This window comes from Hevea brasiliensis, chromosome 18 (assembly GCF_030052815.1).
Source record: "Hevea brasiliensis isolate MT/VB/25A 57/8 chromosome 18, ASM3005281v1, whole genome shotgun sequence".
Taxonomy (NCBI): Eukaryota; Viridiplantae; Streptophyta; class Magnoliopsida; order Malpighiales; family Euphorbiaceae; genus Hevea; species Hevea brasiliensis.
Window position 1 is genome coordinate 44876490 of NC_079510.1, and position 18824 is coordinate 44895313.

General features: G+C 34.8%; 3 protein-coding genes across 4 annotated transcripts; 1 reads left to right on the plus strand and 2 right to left on the minus strand.

Annotated features, from left to right (window-relative positions):
- Positions 1–1896: 1896 nt before the first annotated feature.
- On the minus strand, positions 1897–8544 carry LOC110646574 (ornithine aminotransferase, mitochondrial). Its single transcript, XM_021800052.2, has 10 exons — positions 8177–8544; positions 7838–7946; positions 7439–7669; positions 5814–5973; positions 5575–5630; positions 4683–4835; positions 4034–4131; positions 3780–3860; positions 2688–2921; positions 1897–2291 (listed from the first exon to the last, which is right to left on the minus strand). The coding sequence occupies exons 1-10, from the start codon at positions 8320–8322 to the stop codon at positions 2138–2140; spliced, it is 1422 nt and encodes a 473-aa protein (XP_021655744.1). The 5' UTR covers positions 8323–8544; the 3' UTR covers positions 1897–2137.
- A 2629-nt stretch (positions 8545–11173) lies between these two features.
- LOC110646565 (uncharacterized) lies at positions 11174–12458 on the plus strand. Of its 2 annotated transcripts, none has more exons than XM_021800047.2 (3): positions 11174–11464; positions 11581–11651; positions 11820–12458. In XM_021800047.2, the coding sequence occupies exons 1-3, from the start codon at positions 11354–11356 to the stop codon at positions 12232–12234; spliced, it is 597 nt and encodes a 198-aa protein (XP_021655739.2). In that variant the 5' UTR covers positions 11174–11353; the 3' UTR covers positions 12235–12458. The 2 variants fall into 2 exon arrangements, with proteins under 2 accessions (XP_021655739.2, XP_057997164.1); XM_058141181.1 differs by having other exon boundaries at positions 11357–11464; positions 11535–11651.
- A 1162-nt stretch (positions 12459–13620) lies between these two features.
- Positions 13621–18742, minus strand: LOC110646564 (putative disease resistance RPP13-like protein 1). Its single transcript, XM_058141180.1, has one exon. It carries the CDS (start codon positions 18349–18351, stop codon positions 13960–13962), a length of 4392 nt encoding a protein of 1463 aa, XP_057997163.1. The 5' UTR covers positions 18352–18742; the 3' UTR covers positions 13621–13959.
- Positions 18743–18824: the final 82 nt, after the last annotated feature.

Consider the following 18824-nt stretch of genomic DNA (forward strand, 5'->3'; position numbering starts at 1 on the left):
TTTTCTTTTTTTTTTTCATTGAAATAAATAATAATTTGTTTTCTTAATTTTTGAAAATCCAATATCTGTTTTCTTTTTCATTTTTTTTTAAGATATCAAGATTCAAATTTCACAGATAGTTATTCTTGGAAACTAAATATAGTCAAGATTGCCAAAATCATTCAATAACTTCAACTCTGTCCAGGACGACTTGTTCTGTCATCTAAAATCCAAGAATGATAAAACTTTTATTAATAAAAATTTTAATTTTATAGTAATACATAAATAACATTTGATAGTCTAACAATTAACAAATAAATTAGATTTTTTTATTTACTCAATTTATCATAAATTTCAAATATAAAATTTATTAAATATATAAATTTTATATATTTATATTTATTACATCTAAACAAGAATTCTCTTAATTATTATATAAAATTTTATGTCAAGAATTTCCCAAAGCAATAAACGATATTTAGCTCAGCATAAGAAAGGGACATCAACTTGCGTTAAATGCAAAGCTGCGACTAAATCATTAAAATATTGTGCTTTACGTTACAGCTATAACCCTAATTTTCCAGCAAACAAAAATGATAAATATCCGGCCAAGTTTGAAACAAACATGCATATTATTATTATTAAGGCTCTCCCTCATGGGCTAAAATGTTCCATTTGTAAGTATACAAATAATTAAGGAGAGGAAGCTGTTACTTGCTATATGATTACATAACCACCTTTCCATTATTGTGTCTCCACCAATCCATATCTCCTCCAACCAAAATACATACACAAGTGTGTGCATACATATATATATTTTTTCTTGTGTATAAAAATATATTTAGTTTTTTTATAAAAAAAAGTTAATCAATTTATTTTAACCTTGAATATTTATATTGTTTAGTCTCTATAATTTTGACTATTTATACTATTTAGTTTCTGTAATTTTAATTATTTATATTATTTAGTCCTTCTGATTGAGGTTAAAGTAATTTTAATTTTTTTATAGAAATCTAACAGAATAATTAAAGAATTATATTTTACAAAATATAAAAAACGTTTTAATTAGGTTTTAAAAATAATGACTAAGTAATTAAGTTTAACGTGTAAGGATCTGATAGTAATTTACCAACAAAAAATACTCCTCTCATATGTGACCCAACTAAAAAAAAAAGAATGAAGATGGAATACATGTATATATAATTCGACAGAAGAAGAGGAGAAATGAAATAGTATTCTTCAATGGATATGAATTTAAAGTATCAATGCATTCCCAAAAAAACCTGACTCCTGATTCAGGTAACTATTTGTCCAAAAATCATTCCTCTTAAATCTTAGTTAAAGACAAAATGGCACCACCACCAGACAAGGATATGCAAATCAACCAGCTACTGCCATAAAGAAAGCATGCGCTTGTGTGACAAACCCATTAATCACCACGCTATCTAAATTGGGCCATTTCCTTTCTTTGCATATATATTCACACCCGCACACCCTTCCACTAGTTGCGTTTGTATATATGTAATGCACATGCACACACCAAAAATACAAAGCATCATAAGGAATCATACTATGTGTATCAGATATACAGGATTCTATTCCCAATCCCAAAGAAATATAATGCGTCTCCATCCCATGTTTTGTCCATTTCACATTCCCTCCTCTTTCCACGTGCACCTGGACAGGTATGATCCCAAGCCATGCTGCATTCATCCAGGAGACCAACAAACTTAGGGGGAAAATTTTAGCCTCCTATGATATACTCTGCATAACATGTAATTCATGAATTGTTCCTTTTATGGTTCTATGATCTTGCAATAATCTTGTGAAAATGCAGTATTCAAGAATGAGGTATGTTGCTTGCAGATATGTTATTGGTGTTCAAATAACAGACAACATTCCCACAAAACCAAGAAGGGAAAAATGAAAGATATGCTACTGCTTTTGCTAGTACTCCTCTATCACTGTATTAATTGTTAGCATACTACAAAGCAAAAACATGTAGCATCCACATTGAGACGAGAGATCTCAATTGCTTAATTTTCATTTAAAGCAGACTAGGAAATCAACTAATACTTATTTCTGGGAATCTGTATGCTGGTAAGAGAAAATATTGATTGCAATTGTCTTGAAACATGCACGATGTAATTCATAAATCTTAATCTGAAGAAGCATACAAATTTCTCCCACAACGGTCACATGTTGAAGAACCAGCTGGGGAAGCCTTTTCTGGTTTGGCTTTCCGCATGTTTGGTAAATCAAGTTTCAGAACTTCAGACAGCGCCGTTGAGCCTTCTTGCAGCTCATCCAAACTGAAATTGCAATATTTATTCCAAGTCATATACTTGTACCACAAGAAACAAATGTCAATATGAGGTTTAAATAGGTCCAAGAATCCTAGTCTAAGGTAGCCTAACTTAGCCTACGATATGGATTAATGGGCCCAAGCATATATCAATTATCTGTATGAGGTTGGATAGGTCTAAGTATCATATTCAAGGGCCTGAAAGAGCTAAAGGATGATTTCTATTATGGTTTAACATTTCATCCTGCAGAATCCAAGGACCTTCTCAATTGCACATTATAAACAAAGTATGTTGATTCCTCTAGTTCATTGGAGGAAAGGCATCATCAAATGAGAATAAGTTCATAAGGAAGAATTTAAGCTTCTATTAACATGGTCCTATTTAACACTCATCAATGCTTACCTAATAGAGAGTGGAGGAGTTAGCCGGACAATAGTGTCATGTGTGGGCTTAGCAAGAACTCCCCTCTCCTTCAACCTCAGACAAATATCATATGCAGAAATGGGGGATAAATTCTTGCTGTTGAACTCCACAGCATTGAACAAACCTCTTCCTCGAACTTCCTTAATGTAGTCAGGAAACTGCTGCTGAACCTTAAGTAGTTGACGCCTGAGTTCATCCCCCAAATTGGCAGATCTATAGAATTGAACAAAATTCAGTCATATATGCATGAGTTCTTCTAAAAAGAAAATTGAAAACAAAGGGAGAAGAAAAAATATAAGTAACATCTTTATGTTGAATGCTGTTTACAGGAATCATACTCTAGCAATTTCACTTAAATGACTAACATGTATATAGTATATTAGAACTTCTAATATGAATACGAAACATAAAAAAAAAAAAATGAAATAAATTATCATGAAAAGAATGACCAAGCTTTGTTTCCCAAAAAATTTATAATGAGATGCAGTTCAATAAACCAAGCTATTAAACTTTCTTATTATTAAAATCAGGTCTTAGCAATTTTAATAAAAGGAGAAATTCTATATTCTCTAAGGTAGTATTTAGTATAAATGAATTGTACAAAATTTTGTGAAATTCATTTGCAAATCTAAAATTTTAGTGTTTAGTTTAAATGAAAATTCATTTGAAATTCTTAATAATCAATTCTATGGAATTTATTATAAATAAACCAAATTCTATTATAGAATTTGCTAATGAATTCCAAACTTAAAATCATATATATTTCAAGTAATAAAATTATACTCTTATTATATATCATTTTATTTTATTTTATTTTATTTATTCCAAATACAAAATTCATTTCATTTGAAATGAATTCCATATTTAATATAAAATATACAAAACAAAGAAATTCATTTGTAAATGAATTCTATCATGGAATTTATTTGCAAATGAAATGAATTTGAGTATATAATTGAACCAAACAGGATCTAAATTTTCAGATAATTTAAAATACAAAGAGCAACATTGTATCAAGAATCTGTTATTTCAAAAAATCCTTATGATATCTTTATCTAATGGATATAATACCTCATTGCTAGCCCCTCATCTTTGATCACATCTAATGATGCAATAGCAACAGCACTGGCCAAAGGATTGCCCCCAAATGTGCTGAAAATAACAAATAAAAACACCAGAGCCTTGTAAGAGAACCCCAAAAGCAACACAATGAAGATGGTAGAAAGATCAGAAAGCTACAAATATCTGGGAGAGTAAAAGTCAGCTTGCAATGAATACTGACTAAAAAATAAAAAAATAAAAAAACCACAATTAGAATGGCCTACCTTCCATGCTCTCCAGGTTGAATACAGAGCATTACATCTTTGTCTGCCAGCACCGCACTTACTGGTATTACTCCACCACCCAATGCTTTTCCTAGTATCTGAGCAGAACAAACATAGATGAAGTTATTTTATGCATGGAGGCACATAACTCAAATTCATAATATGGTTGAGTTACTGTAACCATTTAGCATTCATAAACATTAGTCACTCAAAATCTAAAGACTGGCCATAATAAATGCAAAATATCATAACACAGGTTATTGTGATTTGTGAAACCAAATTATAGCCAGTATTACAATAATCAATTCTAATTCAACTTTCTACACTTTCGGTGCTGATAGTACCATATTTCCTAAATGCATGTCCAGAAATGAATGTGACTGGCTGACTGCTTTAAAATCAACCCACAAAATTTAGAAAAATCAACAGAAACCAGCCAGTGAACCTATTCTTATGGAATTACAAGTCATCTATTAATGCAAACGAAAATTTTTCCACACAATAAAGACATGTTCTTCTGAACTAATTTGGAATTTCACGTACTATTGCAGACAATCATGTGTTTAATACAGAATAAGGAACCAAAAAATGCACTTTCATCATATCCAACACTTGGGAAACCCATAAAGGGAAGAAAAAGAAGCCTTACTACTATATCAGGGCGAACTTCTTCCCAATCACAGGCCAGTATTTTTCCTGTCCGTGCTAAGCCAGTTTGAATTTCATCGGCAATCATTAGAACATTATATTTTGAACAAAGATCTCTTACAGCCTTTAGGTAACCATCTGGGGGAATTATAACCTACATGAAAACAGAGAGAGCAGGAGAATTAGCTCCTCAAAAAGGGGGAAAGAAAAGGAAGGAAAACAAAGCGACCAACTCTGTTGTTCTCCATGCAATTCAAGCGTAGATACAGATGAGTATGTTATAGACAATTTTATGCCAAAAAGAACCAAGTAAATTAGGCAAAACAAGTGCTAAATTGCTAGAAAAACAGATAGGATAGTTTGGCTCCTTCAAGAATCCAGAAGATTTATCAGACAGTTCATGAACACTCAATTGCCATTTTCAGAGGTAACTTGAATGTGTGAATATCCACATCTGATACTACGCAACAGGATATGGGTTTTAGGGCAGATATAGACCTCAGATGTGCAAGTTACGTTATGAACATATCCATCAGGTATGCTCAATAAGAAGCAAATAATTACATTTCTAATTTACTGTAACTTCCCTACCAAGCTTTATGAATATATGTATAAGCTAGTTTATAAATATAATTTTCTATAGATACCTAATTAATTTATATGGATACAAATAGAAAAATATAGAAGTACCCTTGTTGCTATTTTACATGAACATTCCACAGCATAACTAAGCATGAAGCTAAATAAATTGAACAAATAAACAATCAAGCAATTATTCACTCTACCTTGGAACTAAATAACACACATCTTGGATAAATATCTAGACAGAGAAGCAAAAATCTTTGAAGCATGTCACATAACAATTATTTAATTCAGTACCAAGAAAAACATACCCCTGCCTCTCCTTGGATAGGTTCAAAAAGAAATCCAGCTATTTTGTCTCCTCTTTCTGAAAGCCATAATAGAGGGAAGTTATGAGTATGCTTTGAACATATTTGCATATCCCTCTTACACTAGAGTTAAGGCAATATGGATAAATCATGAAGAGGTGTGAACACTATAATGATCCGTAAAAACCATGCAAAATGAATGAGGACCATCAAACTAATAAAATATTTTGATTTCTTCAAACCTTTAAATATTTTCTCAAGGGAAACTTCATCACCAAAATCAACCTTGAGATGTCCAGGCAACAATGGTCCAAAACCCCGAGTTGCCTCATTGTCACAGCTCATAGAGATGACAGCCAATGTACGACCATGGAAACAGCCGCAACAAGAGACAATAATGGCCTGCAAGGCATAGTTTGATCAAAGAACATTTTTGAAATGATAAACTAAACAACAATAATATGTTATTTGAGGTAGAACAATGGCTAATAATAATCAAAATTGTTGTGGTTAGGGTGAGAACGTATGCTGCAATCTTTAACCAGGAAATCCACAAATTCATATGCAATATTCACAATTTACTTTATCTTAAAGGGAGTTGGAAAAATCATTAAACTCCCTGCAGCTAGACCTAACAAGTTCAGATGAAAAACATAATTTAAAAAAAAAAAAATCCAGAATCCAAAGGTGAGGAGCTACTAAAATCATTTGAACAAGTGAATTTAGAATAAAGACATTTACAGCAACAGCTAATAAGTTGTTGGCATATCAAATCTCTCTCTACACAGTTTTCATTAATATTTCCACGTGTTCTGAGGTCCCTTAGATCATTTTAAGATTATATATAAAGAAATGACTATCAGTTTTTACAACATTTTCCTTTTCTCTTCAAATTACAACATGAGGTCCAGGTCATTAGAGGCAGGAAAAACAAAAAAACGCATATCTTGATTATGAAGCTTAAACCCCAAAATCAAATATATTTCATCTGTAAGCAAGCATCATTGGTCAGACAATTTTTACAACTATTCAATCTGTAACAACCATTCATTTGTTCAACTAATGCAATTAGTCAACAAATTGTTCTCCTTAGCAATGAATTTATACACTTGTTTTTAGTTGCTCATGAGAAGCATAACGCAATTTGCAAAGCATGGTTCTGCAATAGAAAAACTAGAATTGGTTTTAACCTTCCTTATTTATCATGGATGGAGGCAGTTAATCCCAACATTCAAACCTACCTCCTTGTAGTTGCAAAACAAGACTTCTACCATCATGGTAGACAATAGCCTTTAAAACCACTACTTTTTAATTGCCTGTACAAACTTGATTTAGTTGTATGAAATGATGAGAAACCTAGGCACTTCATCATCTATTACCAAAAGCTATTGGGTTGAACAGATATCATTTTACGAACTGACTCAAAAGGAAAATCTATTAGGTCAACCAAAAGCCTATTTGCTGAATTAACTTAACAAAGCAAAAGTTTATTTTTTTAAAAAAATAAAAGGCACAATGATAACAATTTTGACATAGAAAATGAATCGAAGCAAAGTAAACTATATACATTTATATTTCTCACGATCCTTGGTAGATTGATCTGCAAATAACAAGTCCCGATTCCGTTTCAATTGGTTGTGAAAATCCAAATAGGCAGTTAGAATTTTTCAAAATAAAGTTTCATTTATTTTTTTCCTTATGTCACGCTCCATTTTGTTGAATAACATTCTTGAATCTTGATAAACTGACCCAAAGGCACACCTAGAACAATCTTCGAACATAGATTGATTAGAAGAGAATAAATGCAAACAGTTTTACACAATTTTCCCAGTACCCATAGCACTCAAAAGGTGTTTGGGACCATTACCTCATCTTTAGGAATTTGTTTCTTCTGGTATCCCCATTTCCTAGCCAACTTGAGAGCTGTTTCCACACCCTCAGCACCAGTATTCATTGGTAGCACCATATCATAGCCAAACATGCTTGTTAGGCGCTCTGCAAATATTGGAAATCTATCATTGTAAAAGGCTCTAGAGCTCAGAGTAAGCTTTTCTGCCTGCTCTTTTAATGCTTTTATTATCTTCGGATGACAGTGTCCCTGCAAAGACCAAAAGGCAGCCACAAAGGTTAATTCTAATGTCCATCTCAAATTCATTAATGAAAAACTACAAAGCATTTCCTATTGCAAGAATCAGTATTCTATCAGTAAAGAAATTGCAGAAACATTCCATCTGTTAGCCATAATTGGGACAGACATAGTAATTACCTGATTAACTGCTGAGTAAGCCGAAAGAAAATCCAGATATTTGTTGCCTTCAGGATCCCATATAGAGGAACCCTTTGCTTGAGAGAAGACAATAGGAACTGGATGGTAACTACATTATATAGAACCAGAAAAGTGAGTTTTAATCGGCACTAAATGAAAAACTCAATAAATTACACCAAAAAAATATATCTAAACAAGTAATCAATTGAAAAGTGAAAACCCAGAAACCAAAACAAGAAGAGGAATTGAGATAATAAGATTATTAGATTACACAAATGAAATGAACAAATTATGAGAGAGAGAGAGAGAGAGAGAGAGAGAGAGAGAGAGAGAGATTACTTGTGGGCGCTGAATTCATACTCCAAGTTGATGAGTCGTTGAGAGAAGGAAGGAGTGGTTCCTTCAGGAAGAGCACCATAACTTCTCCTAGTATCCCTGCAAACTCTGCTCAACAAACACTGCACAGATCTCTTGGCAGATGCCATTAATAGAAAATAGAAATAACGTAATTAACAGTTTAAAAACCAGGAAGAAAGATCTTAGTATAGTCGAATATACTATTTCTTGAGAGAGTTTGTTCTGTGAATAATTTACATTATCTCTTCCATGGCTTCTTATGGATTGAAAAGTACTTTCCTTACTGGCTCTTTCGAAAATGGATACGAAAAATTTGTTACTTTTTTTTTTTTTTTTTCCTGTTTAGTGTTTGTGTTTTCCTATGAATATGATTATCGTCATTTTGGGCGGTGATAGACACCTCCCAAAGCAACGTCCTAATCGTTCTGATCTGCCATCACTCTAATTTGTTTTAATCAAATTCCTAATATGCACTTAGCAATTAATTTTATATTTTTTTAATATATTAAACATTTTTAAATAAAAATAGCTATTAATTTGTTTTAATCAAATTCCTAATATATACTTAGCAATTAATTTTATATTTTTTTAATATATTGAACATTTTTAAATAAAAATAGCTAAGTAGTACAATCTTACGATATGAATTGTTTATTGATGTGAAAATCATATATTTTATATAGTGTAATTTATATTAGTGCTTATAAATTAATATATAGTGTTAATGACGGACCACTAAATATATATATTTTAATTAATACACAAATAAGTTTTTGATATCAATTCTACAGACTTTGACCATGGATAAACGGTTAAATTTAGAGAAAATATTAATCAAAATACAAATTAATCATTTACATTTACGTTTTTCTTTTTATATCTTCTTGTCACTTGATAATTAATTTTTAGTTTTAATACAATTATATATAGGTATAGATATCTTTTACATTAAGTTTATTAGGTCTGCTCCCTTTCAAATAAAATCACCAAGTTTCCAATTACTCCATTAAATCCATCGAGCATATATCTTTAAGAGTCATCACGTACTAATAGTCTCCACCCATCAATTTGTTTTTCTCCTGAAAAGTTCTTTCTTGCTCTATTGGGCCTACTAGAGTCTCTCCTACATCTGTGTTTTAACATCACAGGAATTAATACCACCATTTTTATACTCGTCATCTGAACATTGACTTTGATATGAACATGGGATCTCCTGCCTTCTGTTTCTTCTTTTTGCTAGGCATCCAACTAAGGCCCATGCAAATAGACCAATCTTTCCTCTACTAATAATCTCTTCTTTTGTGTTGCAAGCCCTGCTTCCTTTTGCTGGTTTCTGAATGAGATCTCGTTCAAAATTCTCAGTTCCTCCTTTGGTTCTCTCAGCTTCTGCTGATTTCTCTCTGAATCTTGAGATGAATCCTTCGGAGTTTTAAAGGGTTCGTTTTTTTTTGCCGTTTGATGAATCGGGTCTCTCTCATTTCATCTCCAAAATGAAGGTCACTGTAGTCTCACGCCGTGTAGAGAGTTTGTCAGAGGAGGCCTTGAGCTTAATGATTCAGTACTCTCTTTCTCGATATTTTATAATTACTCTTGCATGTTTGGTTACTATATAAGCCTGGTGGAAAGAGAAAGAAGATGTTATAATTTTTTTCTTTGACTCAATTGGAGAGTAAAGTAGAAGATTTAAGTTTCCCTGATTGTTGTGGATTTCAGTTCTAAATTTTGTCTTTAGGTTCTTTCCCGTCTTTTACTTCTTCCCTGTGTACCCGTACTTTGGCTACAAGGGGGAACATATGCTTTATACTACTGGTGCTTCCACTGCTTCAAACTTACCATGGAAATAATATTTGTGCACCGATCTAGTCATGCAACTTCACCTCTGTCCGATGTTTTCCGTAGTTGTGCTTATTATTGGACCTTTCCTACATCGCCTACCATGTGAACCACCCATTTTGTACTCCTGTTAGTGATCTTCACATGAAGATTGGTTTTGGCTTTGGTTTGGCTTGTCAAGTTGCAAACCAATTTGTTGAATGTAGCTTCTTGACGATCAAAAAAGGAAAAAAAAAAAAAATCTTTTCTTCTGCTAAATGCTGCAAATACTATCAAGCATCAAACAGCGTTCTTGTCCACTCGTTGTCAAGAAAAGAACATTCCACTAATTGCAGATTGGATTGGTAATGCCAGAAGGCAAAAAAATTTCTACCCAGCAAGCTACCTAGAATTACTAATCAGTGGATGTAAATACATTATAATTAGTTCAACGGAAATAAAAGCAATGTGCAGAATTTTTTTTTTTTTTCAGGAAAACAATTTTCTATTTGTAAATCAAAACAATTGAACCAATGGAAACAAAATTACTGATCTAATAATGATGACTCATATTTTTAACACATCATATGATGTTGCAAAAATGAGCAACAAGTCTAACTAATCTTTATTTTTTTGGTAGAAACCATCTAGTATCCAAATTTTATTAGCCCAATTAATTTAGATTTATGCCAAACAGGCTTATAAAGAAACACAAAACACTCCCTTCTAAATTTCACATTCAAAATCACTAATTAAGGGAGAAAATGCTTGTCACCCCATCTCACCCCTTAAGGGTTATATCTAGTCTTTGTTAATATCATCTACAACAAGAATAATCAATCTATGCACGCAAGTATCTAGTCAGCTTCTTACAAGGTCAGAGTGAATCAGTTCAACAGACTTCACCCGTAGCTTTTAGCCACTATGGTTTTTTAAACTAGGCAAACACTTGTGGGCTGCATAATATATTTATAATTTTATTTTTTATATATATAATTTTTATTTTAAGATATATTATTTTTAAATTTTTATAATTAAATGAAATATTTAAAATAAAAAAAAAATATTCACAAATTTAATAATTAAAATAAACACTAATTCTAGATAAAACCATTTTTATAGTAATAAAATCTATTATAATTATAAAAGTTGATCACACATTAATAATTTTACTAGTCTTGCCGTAATTTTTGTTGTCGTTCCCAGCTAGTGGTTGTTCGGGGCAGTGCTGCAGGTGGTTGAGACCAGCTTCTTACAGTCCGGGTCAGATCCACTAGCTCTAGGGTTTCTCTTATTTTGGGCTCTAGGCCTAGCTTTTGTTTTGGGGCTTGGCGTGGATTGGATTAAATGCAAATTATCTTTGAAAAAAAAAAAGAAAGAAAAAAGAAGCGCTCGGTCGATCCGCCCACAGCACATCCATATCGGAGAAGCTTTCCTGCTCATTCAATCGCTAAACAGGTACCCTTTTTCCCTCTGTACCTCCTTCATTTGTCTACAGTCGATGGGTGAACCTTAATTAAGGGTTTAGGTAGGAAGCTTAATTCCTCCTTTCTGTTTGGATGCTGAGAAAACAGAGGAAAAAGCGCTCGATAGATCCGCCCATCCACATCGGAGAAGCTTTCCTGCTCATTCAATCGCTAAACAGGTACATTTTCTCTCTGTACCTTCTCCAATTGTCTACAATCAATGAGTGAACTTTAATTCAGGGTTTAGATAGGAAGCTTAATTCCTCCTTTCTGTTTGGATGCTGAGAAAATAGAGGAAAACGATATAGAAAAAGGTCAATTTTATCTTCTGTTTCTCTGTTGTCAAGCCTCCTCTTTTTCTTTCTTTCTTTCTTTCCCCCTTTTGCAGTGATCAATTTAAAGCGCATGGACAATGATGCAGAGCAAGCAATGGGGATATCCTCAACTGTGCCCGGGAGCTCAGATGGGTCTAACCCAAAAAGCTCAAGCCTTGTATCCCGAGTGAAGAAGCTTCTGTTTCGCAAAATGCTTGTGGGAATTAAAGATGGTCGCTTTTTCTTGGGTACCTTCCATTGCATTGACAAGCAAGGGAATATCATTCTCCAAGATGCAGTAGAATATCGAAGCACTCGACGTTCTTCTCCTTCTCCAATGGAACAGCGGTGCCTTGGCCTAATTCTTATCCCTTCTTCTTGCAGAACCTCTTGTCATGTGGATTGCTCCATTGAAGAACAATTGTCACTGTTAAAGTTTCAGGAGTAGGTAGCCGTTTTGGGTTTCCATAGTATTCTGCTTCAATTGGTGCATCTCCTAGTTAGCTATTTATCAATTAAGCAGAATTTGCATGCCTTCTAGAATTTAGAAATCGATTTTTTTTTTTTTAATCTTTGCTTTGTCACTTTTCTTGTTTACCATCCTTGTGTATGCTTGAATGAATTGATGATGGAAGACCTTCAGTTATTAATTGAATCAGTTCTTATCTTTTATTTTTCTCTGAATTTGTTGAATGTCTTGATGATGTAACACCCTTCAGTTATTAATTGAATCAGTTCTGATCTTTTGTTTTTCTATTAATTTGCATCTTGAGTTTCATAATCTTCCTCCTGGATACAATGTAAATACCATAATTGACTTACACGAGTAGGCCTGTTTGTGGGGTTAAAATTTCTTCAGATGGGAACAAATTCAATACTCGCATATTTTTCATGATTTGCCCTCTAAAATATAAACATATTTAGCAATTTTTGTTACCAATACCATGGGTTTTGCGCCAGTTTGGTGTCTGTTCCCGTGAGTTCTAGCAGTCAATTCAATGTGGCCACATTTTCTTGTTGAATTGTTGGAATCTATCTATTTTTGGTATATTTACCTGGCAAAAGACAATTTTGTGGATTTGATCAGCATCTTTTTTTATGCTTGATGACTTGATTGGATTCAAATTGCTGTCAATACCATCCACCCCTAAGACAAAAGGTTTATATGCAGGAAATGGGTATTTACCATGTTGTGCACAATATTCACACCAGACGCTTTCAGAATTTTAAGCGAAATTTAGCAGAAGTATTTCATGTTAGTTTACGTAACTTTGGAGATAAGTAAGATCATTTTTAAGGTGCCATTTTCTGAAGTGAAGTCAATGAAATTTTGCCACTCAATATCTTCTTTCTAATCTGCCATTTATAAAAGTATGCCTCTGACAATTTTCAATTTCTCCATTGAAAATACGAATCATGATGTTAACAATTGCTTTGACAGGTGATACTCATGGGCATTTTATAGGAAATTCACCGAGGAGGGCAAAAAGCAAATGTATAGATCAAGCAAATCTGATTTGTATATCGATCTATAAAGTGCTTGACTAATAGGTCATGGTTGCTGTTTGTGATCTTGATGACATTACCCTAACATAATCTCTGTCAATTGTAGCCTACACTCTGTTAAAGAGAAGATTACAAGTTCAAATCCCTCAGGTTAAACCCATGAGAAAATATACAAGGGAAATGAGCATTACTGTGGTAAACAGAAACATGAAATAAATCTACGCAGGCAGGGGTAGTATATCAAGGATTAGAACACGCAGTTGGTTTCACTTGAGCGAAATAATAGAACATTTTCCTGTAATGATGTCTCAATGGAGCTTCATCAATCTTGTTTAAATATGCTTTCTTATTTGCTCAATAAATCTGCTATGACTTATTTTCAGTACTTTCTAAAAGTTTAAAACAAAAGCAGACTTACTGCCAACTACTCCACCAGAGGTTGTGAATCACAAATCAAAGACAAAATGTTAAAGACTGTTAACTTATATTTCACACATGAAACCAGAATTATTGTTGAAAGGAAAGATAAAAGCTTGGGTATTGACTTTTCTTGACTACAAGATATAAAACCACCTTATCAAATGTTAAAACACTGAAAATTGCAGTGTGAAGAGGTAAGCCTGAATTCTGACCTGTGATATATCTTCTCAGCAAGTTGCTCTTATGTCTACTGTTCATGGATGAAACTACCATCTATCCTTACGCAAGGGACATTGGCTATCTTGAACCACTCACGCCCTTTATTCTTCTTGCAGTTTTTCTTGAGCAGAGGACAGCTATAGATATATAGTCGCAAAAGTGAGGATGGCAGGCCTTTTTTGGGAAAAGATTTGAGCTTATGGCAATATGAGATACTCAAATATTCAAGAGATGTCAGGTTCTGAAAGCCTCTAGTAGATAGGTATCTCAGATTTGGAAATTTTATAATTGACAAGCTTGTTAAGGAGGCTGGCAGCATCATTCTTAACTCATCCTGTGGGAAGGACACCACGTCAATACATCCACCTTCAATGTAGAGGTCTTTCAAAGAGTTTAGTCTCTGGAGCCCCCACTCTAACAATGGTTTACAGATGTTGAGATTTGTGATGGTAAGCGATGTTAATTTTGTGGGGAAGCCCTCTTCTGGAAAGGATACAATGTTTGGACAATCATATATCCACAATTCTTGGAGAGAGGTGAGATTGTGAAGACGATCAGGCAGGGCCTCGAGTTCTTCACACCAAGAAATGCAGAGCTCCCGCAGATTGGAGGTGGGTAATTCTCCTGGAAACAAAACGAGACCTGGGCAATACCATATAGAAATTTCATGGAGATGGGTTAGGTTGTGTATGCCCTCTGGAAAGGAATTAAGACTTCCACAACTGAAGATATAAATAGTTTCAAGAGACATCTCATCTTCAAACCTCTCTCCCACTGACTCCAGCTTTGGGCAGTCCTCAATGGAAAGGTGTTTAAGCTTTGCTGGCAATTTGCCTCCTGCAGCTAAAGAAGTGAGCTCTGAACAGTTCTTGATCTGCAGATGAATTAGCGCAGCAGGTAATTCACCTCTTGGTGATAAGGACAAGAGTGATGGGCAATCATAAATATGCAGATGTGCAAGAATGGCTGTATTGATGCCCTGTTCACTCATCATTGACAAAGAGGAAGAAGATGAACTCTCTCCATCACTCAACAAGTACTGCAAATTCTTGCAACTTCTTATCTCTAAACTTTTTAGGGTGGATGGGAGTTGGCTCCTAGCAAAGGACATCAAAGAATCACATCCTTCAATGTACAAGTTTTCAAGGCATGTACTATTGCAAATCACTGCAGAAGGCAAGGGACCTAGAGCACTGCAATTTTTAATCCGAATCACTCTTAGCATGGGAGGTAGACCAGCCTCTAGAAAGGAAATGAGCCTTGGGCATGATTCGATCACTAGCTCTCTAAGAGAAATAAGGCTATGCAAGCATTGAGGCAACATCACCAGGCTTTCACAATGCCTTACTTCAAGACACTGAAGTTCACAGCCACACCACTGCAGCTGCTCTTGATCTTCCTCTGCCACCAAAGAAACTAGCTTGGGACAGCCCTCGATAACCAAATTACGAAGGAAAGTGAGCCACTGGCATAATCCTATGTCACTCTGCCACAACGATATTAGCTCTTTACAACCAAAGACCTTCAAATCCTCCACATTTTTTAACCCTTGCATGAATTCTTCTGTGAGGCATGTGAGCTCTGAAATGGTTGAAACCACCAGGGAGTTTGGGGAGCTGAAATTGACCAAACCTCCATGCACCACCTTTTTGCATCCTTCAATTTGTAGTTTGGAAAGCATTGGAAGGCTTGGAATTGAAACCACTAACTCCTCACATTCAAGAATGACAAGTTTCTCCAATGACGAAAGATAATTTGGTAATTTTCCTGTTAGTTTGGGACAGCTTTGAATCCAAAGGTCACGCAAGCAGGGGAACTCTTCATCTTCAGCTCCATAAGGAATCCAAACTTCCCATTCTCTCATGGCCTGAAACAAAAGCATCTGCAGTGATGGAAACGGGTTTGAGCAATTCTCCCCATAAAACTCAGCACCAATACTTTTTATACCAGACATTCCTATGATACTCAGCTCTTTAAGAGAGGCAAGGAGCCCAAGTGGCGGCAAGGATGTGCAGTTCTCACAATTCTCCAGCCTTATGAACGCCAGGTAACAGAATGAAGGATCTCCTAACCAAATTGGAAATTTGGTTCCACCATAACATTGAATGGTCAGCTCTTTCACCTTTGTATATGGTTGTAGCATGTCGAGTACATCTTTTTCAACTCTTTCATTTCGTGAATTATCAAATTCAGAACCCCATTTCAGAAACAACACATCTAGATCTTGTTTGTTCTTTAAGTTGGCCTCCCTTGCATCCCTAGCATCAACCACATTTTCCAATCTTGAAATGCAAAGTGTTCCACAGAGAAACGTCAACTCCATCAACTCTTTTAAACTAGATCCTTTATCTTTGCCCACAACAAAGTCAGATAAGGTCTGCAAATTGGTTAGTTTATTCATTCCTAATGGCATTTCTTTTATTGACTCCCCATTTGTAATATCAAGATGCCGTAAGTTGATTAGGTTTCCCATTTTTGCAGGCAAATTCTTGAGCAGAAGGCAATCTCTTAAAAGTAATGTCTGCAAGTTATGTAGAGAACTTACTGACTCAGGTAAATTTCTAATGTTTGTGTGACAAAGGTTGAAGTGCCTTAGATGCTTTAACTCACCTATTGAACTGGGCAGCTCAGTGATGTTATATCCACTTAAAGAGAGTATCCTCAAGCATCTTAACTTTGGCAACAAATCAGAAGGAACATAGTTGGTGAGATAGCATTTTCCAGGATAAGGCGACAAAAATGGCAAGAAGGTTCTCAAACCTTTGGCATCAGAAAAGGCCTCAAATTTTTTTAAGTCATCATATTGGCCACAAATGTAAGATGAATAGCGAGCCTTTGGGGAAATTTTCATCTTGCTACCATCCACTTTATCCTCCAGCATAAAGCATATGTCTCCTGCAACCCATTGAGCTAGATCACTGATGAGGTCATGCATCACAAATTTTGATTGATCCCTACTTGATCGTTGAAATAATGATCTTGACAATAGCTCACAGAAGTATTCGCCACCTATGTCTTCTTTTTGCTTATTTTCTTCAGGTTGTTGAACCAAACCTTCTGCCATCCATAACAAGACCAGCTCCTTCTGTTCAAATTCATAGTCCTTTGGGAGAACTGAACAGAAGGAAAAGCACCTCTTCAAGTGAGAAGGGAGATGGTAGTAGCTCAACCTCAGAACAGGTAGAATTTCACTTTCCTCATCAGATAGACTCCATAATTTGCTATTCAATATATCTTCCCACTCATAATCTCTTTCTTTGCATCGTAATAGGCCTCCAAGAGTTCTTGCTGCCAAAGGCAATCCTTTACACTTCTTAACAATTTTTCTGCCAATTATTTCCAGATTTGGTTGTGCAGCAAGATCTTTATTCTCAAATGCATGCTGCGCAAATACTGACCAACAGTCATCATTTGACATTTGCTCCAAGTAGTGAAATTTAGCGGCTCCCATTAGTAAAGCAACATTGCTGTCCCGTGTTGTTACAATTATTTTACTTCCGGGTGCTCCAGCTCGAAATGGTGGCTGCAGCCTATTCCACTCACCATAGTTCTTGTTCCAAACATCATCTAAAACGATCAAAAATTTTCTCCCAGCTAAAGCATCTTTCAGTCTAACTTGAATTTGATTGAAGTCCTTTAGATCGCAAGGCAACGAAGTGACTGACTCAAGAATTGTCCTGGTTATCCTCAAAACATCAAACTCCTCCGATACACAAACCCAAGCTTTTGGATTAAAGTGTCCTACTGCATCATCATTGTATAGAAGCTGAACAAGTGTTGTTTTTCCCACCCCACCCATACCAACAATAGAAATAACTTGAAAATTGACATCACTGGATTCATCCCTTAACAACAAATCAAGCATCTTCTCTTTGTCTTCGTCCCTGCCATAAACTTGAGTTTCTGTTGGCACAGATGTACTAGGTAGTCTCTGCCATATATTAGAAGATTGCCCTACTGGGATTTTTGCTAAACCAAGTCGGATCTTTTGTTTTGAAATATCAGCTAGTCTTCTAGTTATACTCTCCATCTTGGATCTCATTCTAAGACTAAACTTGACAGCCTTTGCACTGTAAGTGGTACAACAAGCAGGGACAAGTTTCTGTACCTGATTTGTACTCGTCTCACCTGATACCTTCAATTTGCATCTCATAGCTTCAACTGCAAACTCATCTAGCATATCCTCCACATCATAGGCCAAGTCCCTGAGATTATCTAACCACAGTTTGACAGCTTTATCAGTTAGTTGCTTCTCCTCTGCATCCTCAAGCACTGCTTGAATTGCTAACAGCATTTGGAGCCACTTCTGCAGTTTCTTCTTAATTCCACCTATGCGTGCAAATTTCAACAGTTCGACAGACGCCAATCTGTCAAATAACACCTCAAGGAAAGTTGCAAGAAATATCTCTCCCAGAGCCATACTTTCTTTCTTTCCTTTGCACAAGTAATTGGATTTTAAGAAGCTTTAGCAATCTATGAACAGTTTTATGCAAAGCCTCAAATTGTTGGGTTTTTTATGGAGCTCAAATCTGCAACTACAAGTATCCAAACAACACATGGGCATCCATTATATCACTAAATTGTAGCAGGTGATCAAGTTTGACTTGTCCTGTAATTTGGACTTATTGGTGGAAAATATCAAAATGAAAGTGGGAGAGTAAAATGGGAGGAAAATATATGGGTATCCATTATACCAGTAAATTATAGCAGGTGATCAAGTTTGACTTGTCCTGTAATTTGGACTTATTGGTGGAAAATATCAAAATAAAAGTGTGAGAGTATAATGGGAGGAAAATATCTTTAAATTTTCTAAGGTGATATTTTATTTACACTTCTTTTCAGAGAATATTTTATTTACACTTATATATGGATCAAGGGGTCATATCTATATTT

What these genes read in the sequence shown, in the direction of transcription:
- LOC110646574 (XM_021800052.2), bottom strand. Translation starts at nt 8,322, where the DNA reads ATGGCATCTGCCAAGAGATCTGTGCAGTGTTTGTTGAGCAGAGTTTGC. An exon ending in CTTACTCAGCAGTTAATCAG is followed by an intron (nt 7,670 to 7,837) that starts GTAATTACTATG and finishes TGGTCTTTGCAG; the next exon opens with GGACACTGTCATCCGAAGAT. An exon ending in CTATCCAAGGAGAGGCAGGG is followed by an intron (nt 4,836 to 5,574) that starts GTATGTTTTTCT and finishes GTTTTCATGTAG; the next exon opens with GTTATAATTCCCCCAGATGG.
- LOC110646565 (XM_021800047.2), top strand. Translation starts at nt 11,354, where the DNA reads ATGCAAATTATCTTTGAAAAAAAAAAAGAAAGAAAAAAGAAGCGCTCG. An exon ending in CTCATTCAATCGCTAAACAG is followed by an intron (nt 11,465 to 11,580) that starts GTACCCTTTTTC and finishes CTGAGAAAACAG; the next exon opens with AGGAAAAAGCGCTCGATAGA. An exon ending in CTCATTCAATCGCTAAACAG is followed by an intron (nt 11,652 to 11,819) that starts GTACATTTTCTC and finishes TCTGTTGTCAAG; the next exon opens with CCTCCTCTTTTTCTTTCTTT.
- LOC110646564 (XM_058141180.1), bottom strand. Translation starts at nt 18,351, where the DNA reads ATGGCTCTGGGAGAGATATTTCTTGCAACTTTCCTTGAGGTGTTATTT.